Source organism: Mesoplodon mirus, assembly GCF_964341445.2.
Source record: "Mesoplodon mirus genome assembly, chromosome: 14".
Lineage (NCBI taxonomy): Eukaryota > Metazoa > Chordata > Mammalia > Artiodactyla > Ziphiidae > Mesoplodon > Mesoplodon mirus.
In genome coordinates, this window is record NC_138990.1 from 58,896,399 (window position 1) to 58,911,703 (window position 15,305).

General features: G+C 36.3%; 1 protein-coding gene across 1 annotated transcript in view; it reads left to right on the forward strand.

The window, feature by feature from the left end:
• The window catches only part of EML4 (EMAP like 4), a 95,331-nt gene that overhangs the window by 4,907 nt on the left and 75,119 nt on the right, over positions 1-15,305 (forward strand). The window contains exon 2 of the mRNA XM_082643186.1: positions 5,917-6,099. Within this exon, the coding sequence (XP_082499312.1) occupies positions 5,917-6,099 (183 nt within the window). The remainder of the gene's footprint in view (positions 1-5,916; positions 6,100-15,305) is intronic.

Below are 15,305 nucleotides of genomic sequence, written 5' to 3' on the forward strand. Positions count from 1 at the left end.
AGTGACACAAATATTAGGCCTGAGGCTGTGTCCATTTTTTTTCCTCTGTGTTTAAATTGTATACATCATATATATAATGTATTTGCATATAATATACATACATAATATAATTTTTTTAAATAGAAGAGGTCCTAATTTCAGAGATTATTTTTTCTTCTTATAAACAGTTCAAAAGGCTTGGTTATCCAATATCCCATAATGTAGGAAATTAGATTGGAAAGAAGTATTGCTATAGACTGTCATAGTTAATACTAACTGCAAAGAAAGAAGCAGAAAAGGTATGAAGAAAGATTACAAGTTTGAAAATGTACTTTAAATTATTTAATTAGAAATATAATAGCCTCCAGGGTGTCATTTTATCACAGTGCTTGCAGCACAAAGTAATTAATATTTTCAGTGAAGACTGAGTCATCTAGAAGTTGCTATGTTATAATTATATGCCCTTGTTAAGAAGACAGGAAAATAAGTGATCCATTTTAGAAAGATTTACATAAAACCATTGACATTCAAAAGGTGCTAGAATGTATAGGCATGCCTCGTTCTGATGTGATGCTGGGTTGCCAACTTTTAGATATTTAGGATAGAATACCTCTGCAAAGGTAACATGTATTTCTTGACAGTTTAGAAGACAAATTAACTATGATTCACTGTAGTAAAAGCATGAGTGGCTACCACTGTAGTTTTAAAACTGTCATATTGGATATTAAAGTTTACTAGTTAGTTTTTTTTTTTTTTTTTTGCTTGCATCTCTAATAAAAGAGACCTTACTTATTGCCAATAAATAGATTAGACTGATGGAAAAGAGGTTTATGGACCTTCTTTCTCTTTTCTCTCTTTCTTTCTTTCTTTTTTTATTTCCCCCCCTTAATGAGTTTAATAACCCTTGGGAATTTATTTGTAGTTCATATTATTATTATTATTATTATTATTATTATTATTTTAATTTATTTATTTATTTTGGGCTGTGTTGGGTCTTCGTTTCTGTGTGAGGGCTTTCTCTAGTTGTGGCAAGCGGGGACCACTCTTCATTGCGACGCGCAGGCCTCTCACTGTCGCGGCCTCTCTTGTTGCGGAGCACAGGCTCCAGACGCGCAGGCTCAGTAGTTTTGGCTCACGGACCTAGTTGCTCCGCGGCATGTGGGATCTTCCCAGACCAGGGCTCGAACCCGTGTCCCCTGCATTAGCAGGCAGACTGTCAACCACTGCGCCACCAGGGAAGCCCTGTAGTTCATATTTTAACCCTCAAGGCTAGAAACTATTTTGAGAAGGAGCAAGGAAATAAGAGACTACCACAGTATAAGGAAAAGGGATCAATGTACTTGCATTAAGAAAGGGGAGTGGAATTAAGCCCCCAGAAAATAGATATATTTACTGAACATATGTATTCTTAAAAAGTTTATTGTGAATGTGCATGTGGTACATTAGAGATTGGGAGAGAAAAAAATAAGAACAAAGTTTTGAAAATGGAAAGAGCAAGAGCGATGGGTTCTATGGAGTCATCTGAGGAAGGAGCTCTAACTCCAGTTTGCTGTGTGCCCAGGAGTAACTCACCTAATTTCACAGTCTTAGTTTACTTATCTATAAAATGGCAGTAGGGGCTGTTGATCTTTAAGATAGTCTCTGTTCTAGCTTTTATAATCAATGAGTGCAAATTTAAGTTAATTGCCTTATGCTCTGATATGTTCCTTTATGAAATTGGAATACTGTGTCTGAAGGAAACTTGCTTTAAGAAATTAAGCTTCAGGGCTTCCCTGGTGGCGCAGTGGTTGGGAATCTGCCTGCCAATGCAGGGGACACGGGTTCGTGCCCTGGTCCGGGAAGATTCCACATGCCGCCAAGCAGCTGGGCCTGTGAGCCACAATTACTGAGCCTGCGTGTCTGGAGCCTGTGCTCCGCAACAAGAGAGGACGCGATAGTGAGAGGCCCACGCACCGCGATGAAGAGTGGCCCCCGCTTGCCACAACTAGAGAAAGCCCTCGCACAGAAACAAAGACCCAACACAGCCATAGATAAATAAATTAATTAATTTAAAAAAAAATTCACGACATATGTCAATATTTTAAAAAAAAGAAATTAAGCTTCAGAAGCACTGTATATTAGCTTAAATATAAGTTTAAATAACATGTGAAAAGTAACATATGATACCTTTTTGTGAAATTCAAATAATATAGAAATACACGAAAAAGCAAAAATTTCCCTTTACTCTTATGCTTCTAATCTCACTCTCTGAGTCAAAAGTAACCCAATTACCAGTTTGATGTGTATGCTTCTAGACTTTTTTCTATGTGTACATTATATACGTATATAAATACGAAGTTTTTTGTTTATTTTTTAGAAGTATGTTTTGGTGTGTGTGTGTGTGTTTCAATAAATTATTTAGTACATGTTGTTCCCCAATTTGCTTATTTACTCCACTTGAGTCGTCTTATAGATCTTTCAAATTTCTGGTTTATATACTTATTGTTTTTAATTGCATGGCTTTCTGTGGTGTGAACATATAGCTTATTAACTCCATCCAGGGACTTTAGGTCATTTCCAGTTTTGTAGCAATAATAAACAGTGTAGTAAAGAACACCACTATACAAAATAGTAACTTACTGAACCCTCACTGTATGGCAGTGCTGTGCATTATTTCACCTAATAATCTCAAACCTGAGGTAAGTACTAATTAGCATGAAAAAATTACATGAGGAAACCAGTCACAGAGCTGGTAAGTAGCAAACAGATTTTTTCAGGCAGTGTAACACCAGAATTTATGCACAGTTCTACTTGCCTCTGAAAAGGTGAAGGTCCAAGATATTAGGAAGATGTTAAGGGTTTCAGGGCTATAATCAACTACTATGCCACTTTGCATCTCTGTTGTTGCTGTTGCCTTAGCTTGAGTGACCCTGTAATTGATCATTCAAACTGGGAAAATTTAGAGAGAAAGAAGGAACATTATGATAATATTTTTACTGAGATAGCAGACATGTTTGTCCTGGACAAATCGAGACACATGAACACCTTACTCCTAGCCTAGGCCACCTTCACCTTTCACACGGGTTACTGCGTTAGCCTCCTGCCTGCTCTTCTTACATTTACTCTTATTCTGTTCCAATCCATTCTCTCACAGAAACCAAAATAACCTTTTTAGAACAGAAATCTGATTATATCACTTCATAGTTTAAACCCTGTCTGGCTTTGTGAAAGAATATATTTATTCGGTCCTCCTGTGATTATTGTTAAGATGCAGCATGAAATAGAGTAAAGGGCACTTAAACTGTGAGTCAAGAGTCCTCTGTTTGAGTTTCAGATATCAAGACTAGTTTGGTGACCTTGGGCAAGCTATTTAACTTCTCAAGCTGTTTCCTCAAATACAAAATACAGATAGACAGAGGAGAGGGATGAGGTAATAAACAGGAAAGGTACTATATAAATGCAGGACATTGTTAATAGTTAACTTTTTGCTTGTTATGGCCTTTGAAAAAATTGTTCTTGTATCTTATCACAGTATCTAGCGGTCGTGGTAGGATTTTTACAAGCTGAACCACCTTTCATGTGACTGTCCAAGTTTCACAAAATAAAAACCTTAGTGATTTTAAAAAAAATCAAAGTCTGTAAAAGTTAAGTGACTTACCAAAAGTAAAAGCTAGTTACCATGCTGGTACTAAAACCCAGGACTATACCCTGGGCATTATAGTCTGATAATCTTTCCACTAGCCTTTGCTGCCTTCTCAAAAGAATTAAGGAGATCATGTGTTTATAAAAATCACATAAATATTTTACCTGTGATTATAATTTAGATATATAACCCATCTTTTGTAAATTAAGAACAATTTAGAAAGGCATATCTGTATAATTCACTGACTTAATCAGGACCTTTGGCTTACAAGTGATGGCTTGTAAAAAGAGAGTTTATTAGGTTACATAATTAGCTAAAAGAAATATTAGCGTAGCTCTCAGAATTGAAGGTCAAGGGCTTCAGAGACTAGAACTGGAACTCAGGGCAGACCAGACTCTATCACTGACAGCCCTAGGTCTATGTGTCCTTATAGTTGATAAACCAAGAAGGATGGGCTACACCTCTCTCTCTGAAATTTGGGAGGACTCCATTTGGCCTAACCCATATCTCACAGCCATTTTATGCTAGTATTAGGTTGAACCATATGAAATTACCAATAGTCCTATTTTTACCAACTAAAAAGGTCACTTCGTATGCTTCAACCTATTAATAGTGCAGGGTGGTAGAGAGGAGAATGAGGCATCATAGATTGACAGCCCTAATGGAACCTCAAAAACTGGTGGAGTTCCACAGAACAGCTGGTGTTCTCCTACCAGAAGAAGGAAAATAGGAAAGTATTCTGGGCAGACAAATATAATAGTAACCATAGTGTAACACATACAGAGTATGGATCAGCTAGAATTCAGCTAGAACACTCTGGAAATGAAAAAGACCTCAAATATAAAAATTTCTAGAACAAGAAGCTGAATTGTTCTTATTAGTCCTTTTCTTAAGCATCTCAAAGTTTGACATATCTGCCTTTTATGTAATACATGGGCCCAAAGCTCTCAAATGATACCTTTTGTACTTTGCTGTTGTATGTTAAACATTTATTGAATGTCAAACATGTCCTGGGTACCTTCCTCATAACAATATTTAAAGACGAAGAAACTGAGGTTCAAAGAGGTAAAATAACTTTCCTAAGATTACACAACTGATTAACTATGGTACTAGAATTTGAAGTCTAAATTGAAGATAAAACCCAACTTTTCCTTCCATTTCAGTACTTCTCCAAATATTGTCATTGAAATACCTCTAAAGACAGAAGAGAGTACATATGTATGCCTGAGCTGTCTGTAGGCATATAAGGTCTTAAATATGAATATGCTTAGGCATATAAGGTCTTAAATATGAATATGTTTACTGCTCCATAATAAAGGGTGATAACTTTGGCTTTAAAATGCTGGGGGTTTTGTTGTTGTTATTTTTAACTCAAACTTTGAGTTAAATTGTCAGCTTAAGATGTCTGGCACATTATCTCAGTATGAGAAAAATGGCACACTATGGCTTAGTGTGTGAATGACTGACCCAGTATATCTCACTCAGGTCAAACCATTCTTCTGTGAGAACCTAATTTCCCCCCTGAATTTTCCTGCTTATAGTGAATTAGCCAATAGCAATTGATCTTTTATAAACATTTGGATTCAGATTGATCCAACAAAGTAGTGTACTCTCAAGTTACATAGCTTTGGAAGTAGTTTGTAATTGCTCTGTTACAGCTGAACTTTATTTTTTGTCATTGTTCTTGTTACATACCTAAGGCAGATATTAGCTATGTGCTGTATAGAAACCACCTTTTTTTTTTTTTAAGAGAGGTTGAGGCATTGGGGAGAGAGAAGGAGCAGCAACAAGTCTTTTACTAATTATGTAGCCATATTTGGGGGGGAGATTGGGAGTATAATAATAAAGATAGAAGTAAAGAATGCTTTCTGATCATTGATGCTGAATCTGATACATAAAGCAAAATTGAAGTGATTTGTACTCCTTATTTTCATAACTAATTATGATATAATAAGTAAGAAGGATGCTTTGAATAGTTTACAGTCTTGCAAGTTTCCACATGTCTACAGAGTGATATATTTAGGGAACATTTTGGTGAAAAAACTATTAAGGTGATGGTATAATATATGGAAAATTTGACCATGGGAAAATTTTCATAATTTTAATTATATGTCAGCTGTATTAACTTTCACTATTTTAAATTAGTTCAAGTAGCTATGAAAATCTTTACAGAAATTAATCTGTGCAAAAACAAATTTTTTTCAATTTTTCTCATCTTTTAAAAGACTTATCTGGTATAGTTTTTCTTATATGTCATTAGATTCTTTCTTAAGAAGTTTACTTTAAAAATATTCCATATTTTCTTTTCTTTTTAGATGATAGTATTTCTGCTGCAAGTACTTCTGATGTTCAAGATCGCCTCTCAGCCCTTGAGTTACGAGTTCAACAACAAGAAGATGAAATCACTGTGCTAAAGGCAGCTTTGGCTGATGTTTTGAGGCGTCTTACAATCTCGGAAGATCATGTAGCCTCAGTGAAAAAATCAGTCCCAAGTAAAGGTAATTAAGTGTGTTGTAAGTAGGAAGAGTTTTGCTTTTTGCAGCATTTTCTTTGAAATAATATATTAAACGTGTATTTTTTCAGTGACATTAAGATTGGGAATATAAAACTATAGTTTCTCTTTTAGATTACTTATGACTATAGTTTATTTTCCATTTCCTTTTTCTTTATTCCTAAGAAATTCTGAAAGTTTATTATTTTAAATTGGGAATTTTGGGGTAATGCCACTGATTGTACTTACTGGCTTTTATGTCATAGTGTTTGTGTGAATTTAGTATCTTTCAACTACATAACAAACTTACTGAGTGCAGAGGGGGTGGGATGAACAGGGAGATTTGGATTGACATATATACTCTAATATGTATAAAATTGATAACTAATAAGAACCTGGTGACGCAGTGGTTAAGAATCCGCCTGCCAACGCAGGGGACACAGGTTAGAGCCCTGGTTTGGGAAGATCCCACATGCCGCCGAGCAACTAAGCCCGTGTGCCACAGCTACTGAGCCTGCGCTCTAGAGCCCATGAGCCACAACTATTGAGCCCTCGTGCCACAACTACTGAAGCCCACTCGCCTAGAGCCCGTGCTCCACAACAAGAGAAGCCACCACAATGAGAAGCCCGTGCACCTCAAAAAAGACCCAACACAGCCAAAAAATAAGTTGATTAATTAAAAAGGAAAAGAGAACCTGCTGTATAAAATAAAATAAAATTCAAAAAAAAAATTTACTGAGGGCAGGAACTGAATCATCTTTTTGTGTCTCCCATAGACTTCACATAGCAGGTAGGCACTCATACTTTTTTTTTTTTTTTTTTTTTTTGCGGTACGCGGGCCTCTCACTGCCGTGGCCTCTCCCGTTGCGGAGCACAGGCTCCGGACGCGCAGGCTCAGCGGCCATGGCTCACAGGCCCAGCCGCTCTGAGGCATGCGGGATCCTCCCGGACCGGGGCATGAACCCGTGTCCCCTGCATTGGCAGGCGGACTCTCAACCACTGCGCCACCAGGGAAGCCCACTCATACTTTTTAAATGAACTCTCTTATCATTACAGAAAGGATTTAAAACATTATAGTTCATATAGCTTCATTCTAAGCCTTCTGTGGTCATTAGTCAGCAGAATCATGAAGAATTTAATTTAAACTCTGAAACTTACTGCCAACCCCAGTTCAATGGAAATTTTAACTTCTAGACATTGGGGATTTTCACAGACTGAAATAAACTGTTATCAGGACCTTGTTACTCTGAGTTTGGAGCAGATGTCATGTAGCCTTTCTCTTCCTCCAGCCATCCAGAAGGAATCTTAAATTCTTTCACATGAATCAAACAGTCAAACATATCATTTCATATATCTCACTGATTTCTTGGTAGAGTAGATGGACATAGGCATGATTATCCCCATTTGGCAATGGGAAAAGGAAAAGATTCATCAGCTTACCTCTCTACTGTAATACGTCAACGCAGATGATTAACCTAGGGAGGAGTCTTACATAACTCCTAGGTTTTAGCTGGAGATTAGATAGTTAACCAGGACATGAGGAGCAGATGTGGAAGAAACATTATGAACTCAGTTTCCGAATGTTGAGTTTGAGGTATGTGTGGTATATAGATAGATACATATTGATAGCTGAATTATAGGTTTAGTGCTCAGGCTGGTCTTGGTTAGGAATAAAAATTTGGGAATGTTCAGCTTATGGATGATAGTTGAAGCCATAGAAGGAGGATGTAACACAAGAAAGTGGCTCAGGATAGTTCTTTCAGGAGCTCCAATATTTCAGCATAGCAAAGAAAGAGTGATTCATGTTGCCAGCTGCTACAAAGAGGTCAAGTAAAACAAAGACAGAGGTGACCATTGGATTTGACATTTATGAGAATATTAGAAACCTCTCCAAAAGGAATTTTAGTGGAGTGATAGGATTACAAATCTAATTGCAGTATTTTGAGAAGCAGGAATTGAGGAGAACTCTGGAATTAAGAGCAGCAACTGTAGCCAGCCACTTTTTTCAGAAAATTAACCTGAGAGGGGAAGAGGGTAGTAGAAGAGAATGCTAAATCGAAGACCAGTTTTAATTATTTTTATTTTTTAAGACGTTATAGACTGGAGCAGAAAAATACATTGAGGACAAAAAGGCAGCAGAGAGGAAGATGATGTTGGTGGGGGAGGGGTGGTGGTAATTGAGGCAAGTTTCCTGAAAGTTTGAGAAGGGATGTTAGAGCAAGTTAAACACTATTAGTCTTAGATGGAAAAAAGACTACTTCCAAATAGTGATGCCCTTTAGGAAAGTAAGGCAGTTCCTGGCTGGTGAAAAAAAAAGGAGTCGACATTTAGAATGGTTAGAGAGTAGAGAATGGAAGGCCACAGACATGAAAGAAATGCTCAGGGACCCTGAGGGTAGCGGCTACCGAGGTGTGAAACTTTGAGGGAGGGGAATTCATTCTGCCTGGTTTTCTGATTCCCATTCTCATACCTCCCACCCTCCAGCACTCCAGGCCTTTGTGTTAATAGTGGAGAGTTAGATAGCAGGATGGTTCTTTTCCATTACCGGTTAGTAAGATAAATGTGTCAGTGGCATGGGATAAGTAAGGGACCTGAGAGTTTGGCAAAAGACTTGATTGAAACCCTTTGGTTAATAATGTTATAAGTGGGTTTTTAATTTTTTGAGAACCAACTTTGAGGATTGCCAAGATCAAGCCAGGAAAAAAAAAACTTATTTGGTTATAAATTGATATTTCTAAGAGGATTCTAGAGTTGTTAGAGTATTAATGTATACAGGCTTTACAGGGAAGGTAAACTGTACATAAAGAGAGAAGAACAGGTTTCTATAATTAATATGTGTACCTTCAGCTTCTGGCTCTATATTAAAGTATTTTTAAATCCTATAAGACAAAATGACATAGTATTTGGTTATTATCTCATTTTAAAAGCTTATTTTAAATAATTTGTATTAACCTACAATTTAAAAAAAATTTTATTACGCTAAAACAATAGTACATTATAATCTTGTGTTGAGAAAAAATTAAACGTTTTCTCTCATTTATTTACTAAGGTATTTCAGTAAAGAAATATTTATAGAGAAATTTAAAGACTGCTCTTTTTTTAATTTGGCATACAGACGATATTTTGTATGATACATCAGTTCCTTAGCACCTACCTGTTTTCAGTTTCATGAAATACAAATACAGTTTAAATAGCTGGAGTTCCTGTCCCCTAGGAACATACTTTCTGTAAGTTGTCCTTTCCTAGTTGTCATTCATAATTCCTTTGTCTGTAAAGTGAATTTAGAATCAGTTTTGTTACAGGCTCTTTAGTGGAGATTTATCCAGTTCTGGAGCCACCTGCAGCTTCTACATTGGAACTTTTTCTTTCCACATAGTACCGGCTCTTACTTCTTATTAATAACTTTATTAATTAGAGAGATACTAAGTTCCTTTCCATTAATTCTATGTGATAAGTTTACTTCGACTGCCGTTCTTATGCTGATGTGGTTCACATTTTGAAATGGAGTCCACTAGTGAATATTCTTTAAGTTACTTTGTTACCTTAGACACAGTCTTTGAATTGCTGGATATAAAATGGATTGCTGGGGAGAAGATTGATTATATAATAATTTGGGGAAATATTATTTAAGAAATGAGCATAAGTCATTAAGGAGTAACCACTGGATTTCCCATTAGTGAAAAAACTTGCCTGACCAATTATGTTCTCTAATATTGATATTAATGCATCAAGAGAAATACATATTTAAAGTTTTGTTAATTTTATTATTTGCAATTCTAAACAGCTTTATCTTGAAATTTATGTATAGTATACTATAGAAAGTAATTGGAAAAGAAATATTAAGTGATTCTTCACTATTGTCATTTGTATGTAACCTTAAAAAGATCAACCATCAGTTTTGACAAAACAGGATTCATATATTAATGGTATAAATATTTGGAATAAACACTTTAAGCAAAGTATTTTCTAACAAATGAAAAAAAATTTTTTTGAAAAAAAATTTTTTAAAAACAATGAAATTATTTTGCAGGGATTTTGTATTTTCTCCTTCAATTAAAAAGTAAATTAGGGCTTCCCTGGTGGCGCAGTGGTTGAGAGTCCGCCTGCCGATTCAGGGGACATGGGTTCGTGCCCTGGTCTGGGAAGGTCCCACATGCCGCGGAGCGGCTGGGCCTGTGAGCCATGGCCGCTGAGCCTGCGCGTCCGGAGCCTGTGCTCCGCAACGGGAGAGTCCACAACAGTGAGAGGCCTGCGTACCGCAAAAAAAAAAAAAAAAAAAAAAAGTAAATTAATATAATGTTATATGTCAGTTATACCTCAATTTTTTTAAAAAGTAAAATCATTTCTGATACTGTAGAAAAATTTTATATGGAAATGTTTTAGTCCCTTGTGAAATTAGAATTTGTAGTATTGACTTTCACACAAATTACTGACAGGACAGTAATCACTACCATCTTCTTAAGATATTTAGAATTTCTAGAGGATTTTTCTTTAGAGGGGAGACTAAACTACCATGGATAAATAGGTGGAAACCTTTTATGAAGCTGTGGTTAAAAGTATAGGTCAGCTTCCTTATTGATGAAGACAACTATTACATAGTTTTGCTAGGTGGTGGTGATATGGAAACATGACTTGGCTTCAGGTATGGCTAAAACTAAATGTGTATGCTGATGGGTTAACGACATTCTCTGTCATTTCATAGTAGTATTGCCATTCAGTAAATGCCAAAATCAGAAATACACCTAACTAGTCATTTCAATATTTTTAGTTCTGTTCTTTTAGTTTGTCCTCTCCAGTGTGCCAGCGGTATTAAAAGCTAAACCCCATTTTTTCTTGAATATATTATGTCAGACACTTAGGTAGAAAGTTTTCCCAATAGTTTTTAAGGTGGCCAGTTATTTAAATTTCTCGTGTACCTTCTCTTCTGTTGGAGAATTCTTTCCTTTTGACGGCATATGTTCATAATATATGCACCAGTTGCAGCTGAATCCTTGCCAAAAGAAAAAAAATTACCTGTACTTTGGAGCAAAAGGGAAGGCCCAGGGAACACTCTGGCAGTTTTAACTGCCAGGAAGACAAATTATGTCACAGCTGGTGCCTGGGAAACCCATTAAGACCTCTTGGGGTGACCAAATGAATGTAATTTGAGAATACAACCCAGTGGCAATATGTGAAGACAAGCTGTTAGTACACAGAGGTATAAAAGCACAGGAGTCAAATTATCTGAAGGTGGCAAACTGTCCATTTTAAACCAGGAAGCTGCTGGTAAACCAGAAATATCAAGCACTGTGACTGCTACTTGAGAAATGAGAGAGCCCAGAGGCAAAATTGAAATTTAGAGGATATCAGTTCTCCCCCAAAAAACATTCCTAATCATATAGACTATGGGATAGTGTAGAGGCACAGATCTGTAGCATTTGGCTCTTACTCCAAATAACATTTGGGAGAAGACAGGGTTTGTCATGAGTTTGCTGTAAATGTTGTTAATAAGTAAATCACATTAATCCGGTTAGAAGGTGTGAATTTCCTTGGTGGGGCCCTTAGGCTAAAATGATTCATACTTATGGTAGGGGGTGGGAGAGCTTATTATTTTGACAACAGATCAAAGACTTCTAAGCTGCTCTTTGTATATGACAGTAAATGGGTGGATATTGCCTCAGACCAGGCAGCAATTACCATTTACAGAGCTCCATTTCTCTATGAGAGTCAAATGCTCTTTGGTCATTTCTTCTCAAAATATACTTAAAAAAAAATGCGTCAAGAGGACTAAAGTACATCTTCCTGTGAAACAAGAGCAAAGGAGAAAAGTACACATAAAACTCTAAATGGAAAAGATAAAATGTGATGAAGTACATGTAGTCCTCAGTCTTTCCAAAGAATGAAGCAAAGTAATTGACAGATTGAAAAAGGTGGCACGGAGCTTGAAAATGTGAAGAGAGTGGAAGAGGTATGCAGTTGGAACTCTGGGGCATATGATAGGGAATCTGAGAAAAAAGATTTTGAGTGTTAACTAAAGTTCTTCCTTCATAGACCATCTTTACCCTTCTCCTGATAAAAAATTTTCCCATTCTTTAGGGCCTCAAATTAATTCCTGAAAATGATCTATTTTTTGTCTCTTAGAATTGTTTTAAAATTTTATTATATGTTTCTTTTGGTATATATATTTGTTGCTCCCGCTGGATTATAAACTATTTGGAGGCAGGGACAGTTTCTCACATAACTAGCCTTAGAATGACTCAATAAATGTTTGTTAAATTAAATGTGGGAAAAAGAAAGTTACAGAAGTAGGAAGTTATTTTAAAAATTGCTCTTTGGATGGAGGGATTGGGATAGATGCAAGAATAAGAGGATATTACAGATGAGGGTAGCAAGATGGATTTCACATTTGCAACATATGCAACAGTCCCTAGTGGTAACTTTACTATGTGACTCTAGAGTTCAGTGAAATTCATTAGCATTTAGGAACTGTCAGGCTAAGATATCAGAAAGTTCATCTGCTTAGGTCTATCATCAAGGAATATAAACAATAATGATTAGTATTCTTATTTCATGATAAAGTAAGATAAAGTATAAAATTTATCATTGGCCTTCAACCCTGGCATTTTGATGGCTAAAACTGAAACTGTGATTAAAACTAAATTAGTACCTTCCTGGTTTATAGACTTTTAGCCTAAATTTCTCTTATTTCAGCTGGGTTGCTGCTCAGAAATTGAACTACTTTTGTACCTTTGGTTACTAGAGGTCACTGTTGCTTCCAGTCTTGCAGGCTAAATCTTTGAGAGCATTGTAGCTCAGACTTTGTAATGCCCAAGGCTTGGGGGAGAGGGATGTATATGTACAGACATACATACATGTGATGTATATAGCTAATGATGCATTCTAGTTATAAATTTGTGTACTGCATAATCTTTTTTATACTCCTTTCTTCCAGTTAGGTTCCTAATGTTCTAAATTTCAAAGAATATACTTTAGACTTCTCAGGTGACAGTCATTCACCCACGTTCCTTTTTGTTTTCTGCACCTGCTTTACTTAACTCATTGCCTCTACCTTGGGAGATCATTCACTCTTTTATCCAAATACTAAGGATTCCCAGTACTGAGAGTTATCTGAAATTAAACTGTAGGATGGAAAATGACCATGAAAATCTTATTTTGGTCTTTTCTTGCTATTTATGTGAATATCTGGGGACCTTGATGATTTAATACTGTTCTCTGCTTAGAATTTCCTTTCCGCCTACTCCATCTGATGAATTCCTATCTGTTATCCCAGCAAAGCTCAAAGTGTCACTCTCCACAAGGCAGAATTATTTCTTTCCACTTACTTACCATTCCTTCTTCCTGGACTCAAATCTTGATTTCACTACCTATTACAGTATAACCTTGAGCATGTTAATAATCTCTCTAGGCTTCAGTTTTTTTCATCAGCAAAACTGGAATGATAATAGTAAATCCCTTTTAGGATTATAGTGAAGATTAAAGGACTTAATTATAAAGTACTTAGGATAACAGTGCTTAGCACTCAGCAAGTGCTTGATAATTAATATTACCTCACATCACTTACTGTATTGACAGTTGTCTCTTTCCTTCATCTTTTCAATGCACTAGGCACTGTTTTAGGTGCTGGAGATTAAAGAAATAAAAGATACTGACTTTTGCCTCCACAGGGCCTTAGGTAAAGTGAGAAGACAGCTAAGTCAATAATTATAAAACTATATAATAATTGGTATTAAAAAGGTAAATTTAGGGTGTTGTGGGAGCTCCTAACCGAAACTGGAGTTGAAGGTTCCTTGCAGGAGATGAAATCAGCATTCATCTTCCTTCATGGTCTTAACATCCACTTATTGGTGCCAGTTCTCAAATTGTTAATCTATATTCTAGACTTGAGCACTTAAGAATTATCTTTCTACTTACTAGATTGTACTGCTTATATGTCCCTCAGAATTCATAAATGTAAAATTTCCCCAAACTGAAATCATCATCTTTTAAGACCTAAATATTTCTTAAAACTGCCTCCTACTTTCCATTTATGCTACCTAGCTCTTGTTTCAGGTCCCCATCGTGCTATGCTTAGACCACTGCCCTGAAATGTGCTCTTCACATAGCCACTAGGATTTCTCTAAATGTAAATTGAAGTCCTTTTTTCAGCTTAAAACCCTTTGGTGGTCTCTATTTCCTATAGATAAAATCTCCATGATCTAACTCCTGCTTACCTCTACCATCTGGACTTTCCTCTACCATCTGGACTCTGCCCTTTCTTGTTCTACATTCTCACCACATAAAGAGCTTTTTGTCTACCCCGCCCCCATGCCATACACACTTACATACCCCACTTTGCTGTTACCTTCTTCCTGTTCCTTTACACACACTGGAATAAGATTCCAGTATTTCATCACCTCCCTTTTACCTGGCTATCTCTTACTTATTCCTTAAGACTTTGTTCTACATTTTTTTCTAGGAAGCCTTTCTTGAGCTCTGTCTCTCTAATCATCCTTACAGAATTATGTGTCTTTTCTTTGTACTTTTATGATCACTTTGTTATTGTACTTACCACATGTTTTCATTGCTTGTGTGATTCTCTTGCAAGATTTTAATTCCTTGATGCCCTGGCTCCCTTATATTCTCTTGAAAACAAAAGGCTAGGATAATAATAGGCCCTGAGTAAATATTTGATGGGTAGATGGACGATGAATATATGTTAATTTAGGCAAGCAGGGGTGACTAGCATATGCCAGAGAGAAGGACCATCCAGGTGCAGAGCGCAGGGGAGTAAAAGTACTTAGTTTAGGAGTTCAGAATAAACTGAAGCATGAGGTGTGAGGTTGGGAGTGTCAAAAAATGAGCCTCAACTGGTAGAGAGGGCCCATAGTGAAAGGTTTTCTTATGCCTTGCTAAGGAATTTAGTTTTTATCCTGAGGAGACTGGAGATCCATTAAAGGATTTTAAATTGAAGAATGACAGGTAGAGTTACACTAATCCATTAATTCTAAGACGGCTATATTTCTTGCATTTTAACATCTGTTAAAACATCTGGAATTACAATGCATCTTACTATTGATTGTGTCTTACAGTTCTCATAAGTGACACTTCTTTCTAATGCTGTTTGTGATAATGGTACATATTACAATTGATGACATATTAATTCAAAGATATACAGCTTGTTTTAGAAAGATATTCTGGCATGGTGTACAGAATGCATTAAGAGCAAGGTAATAG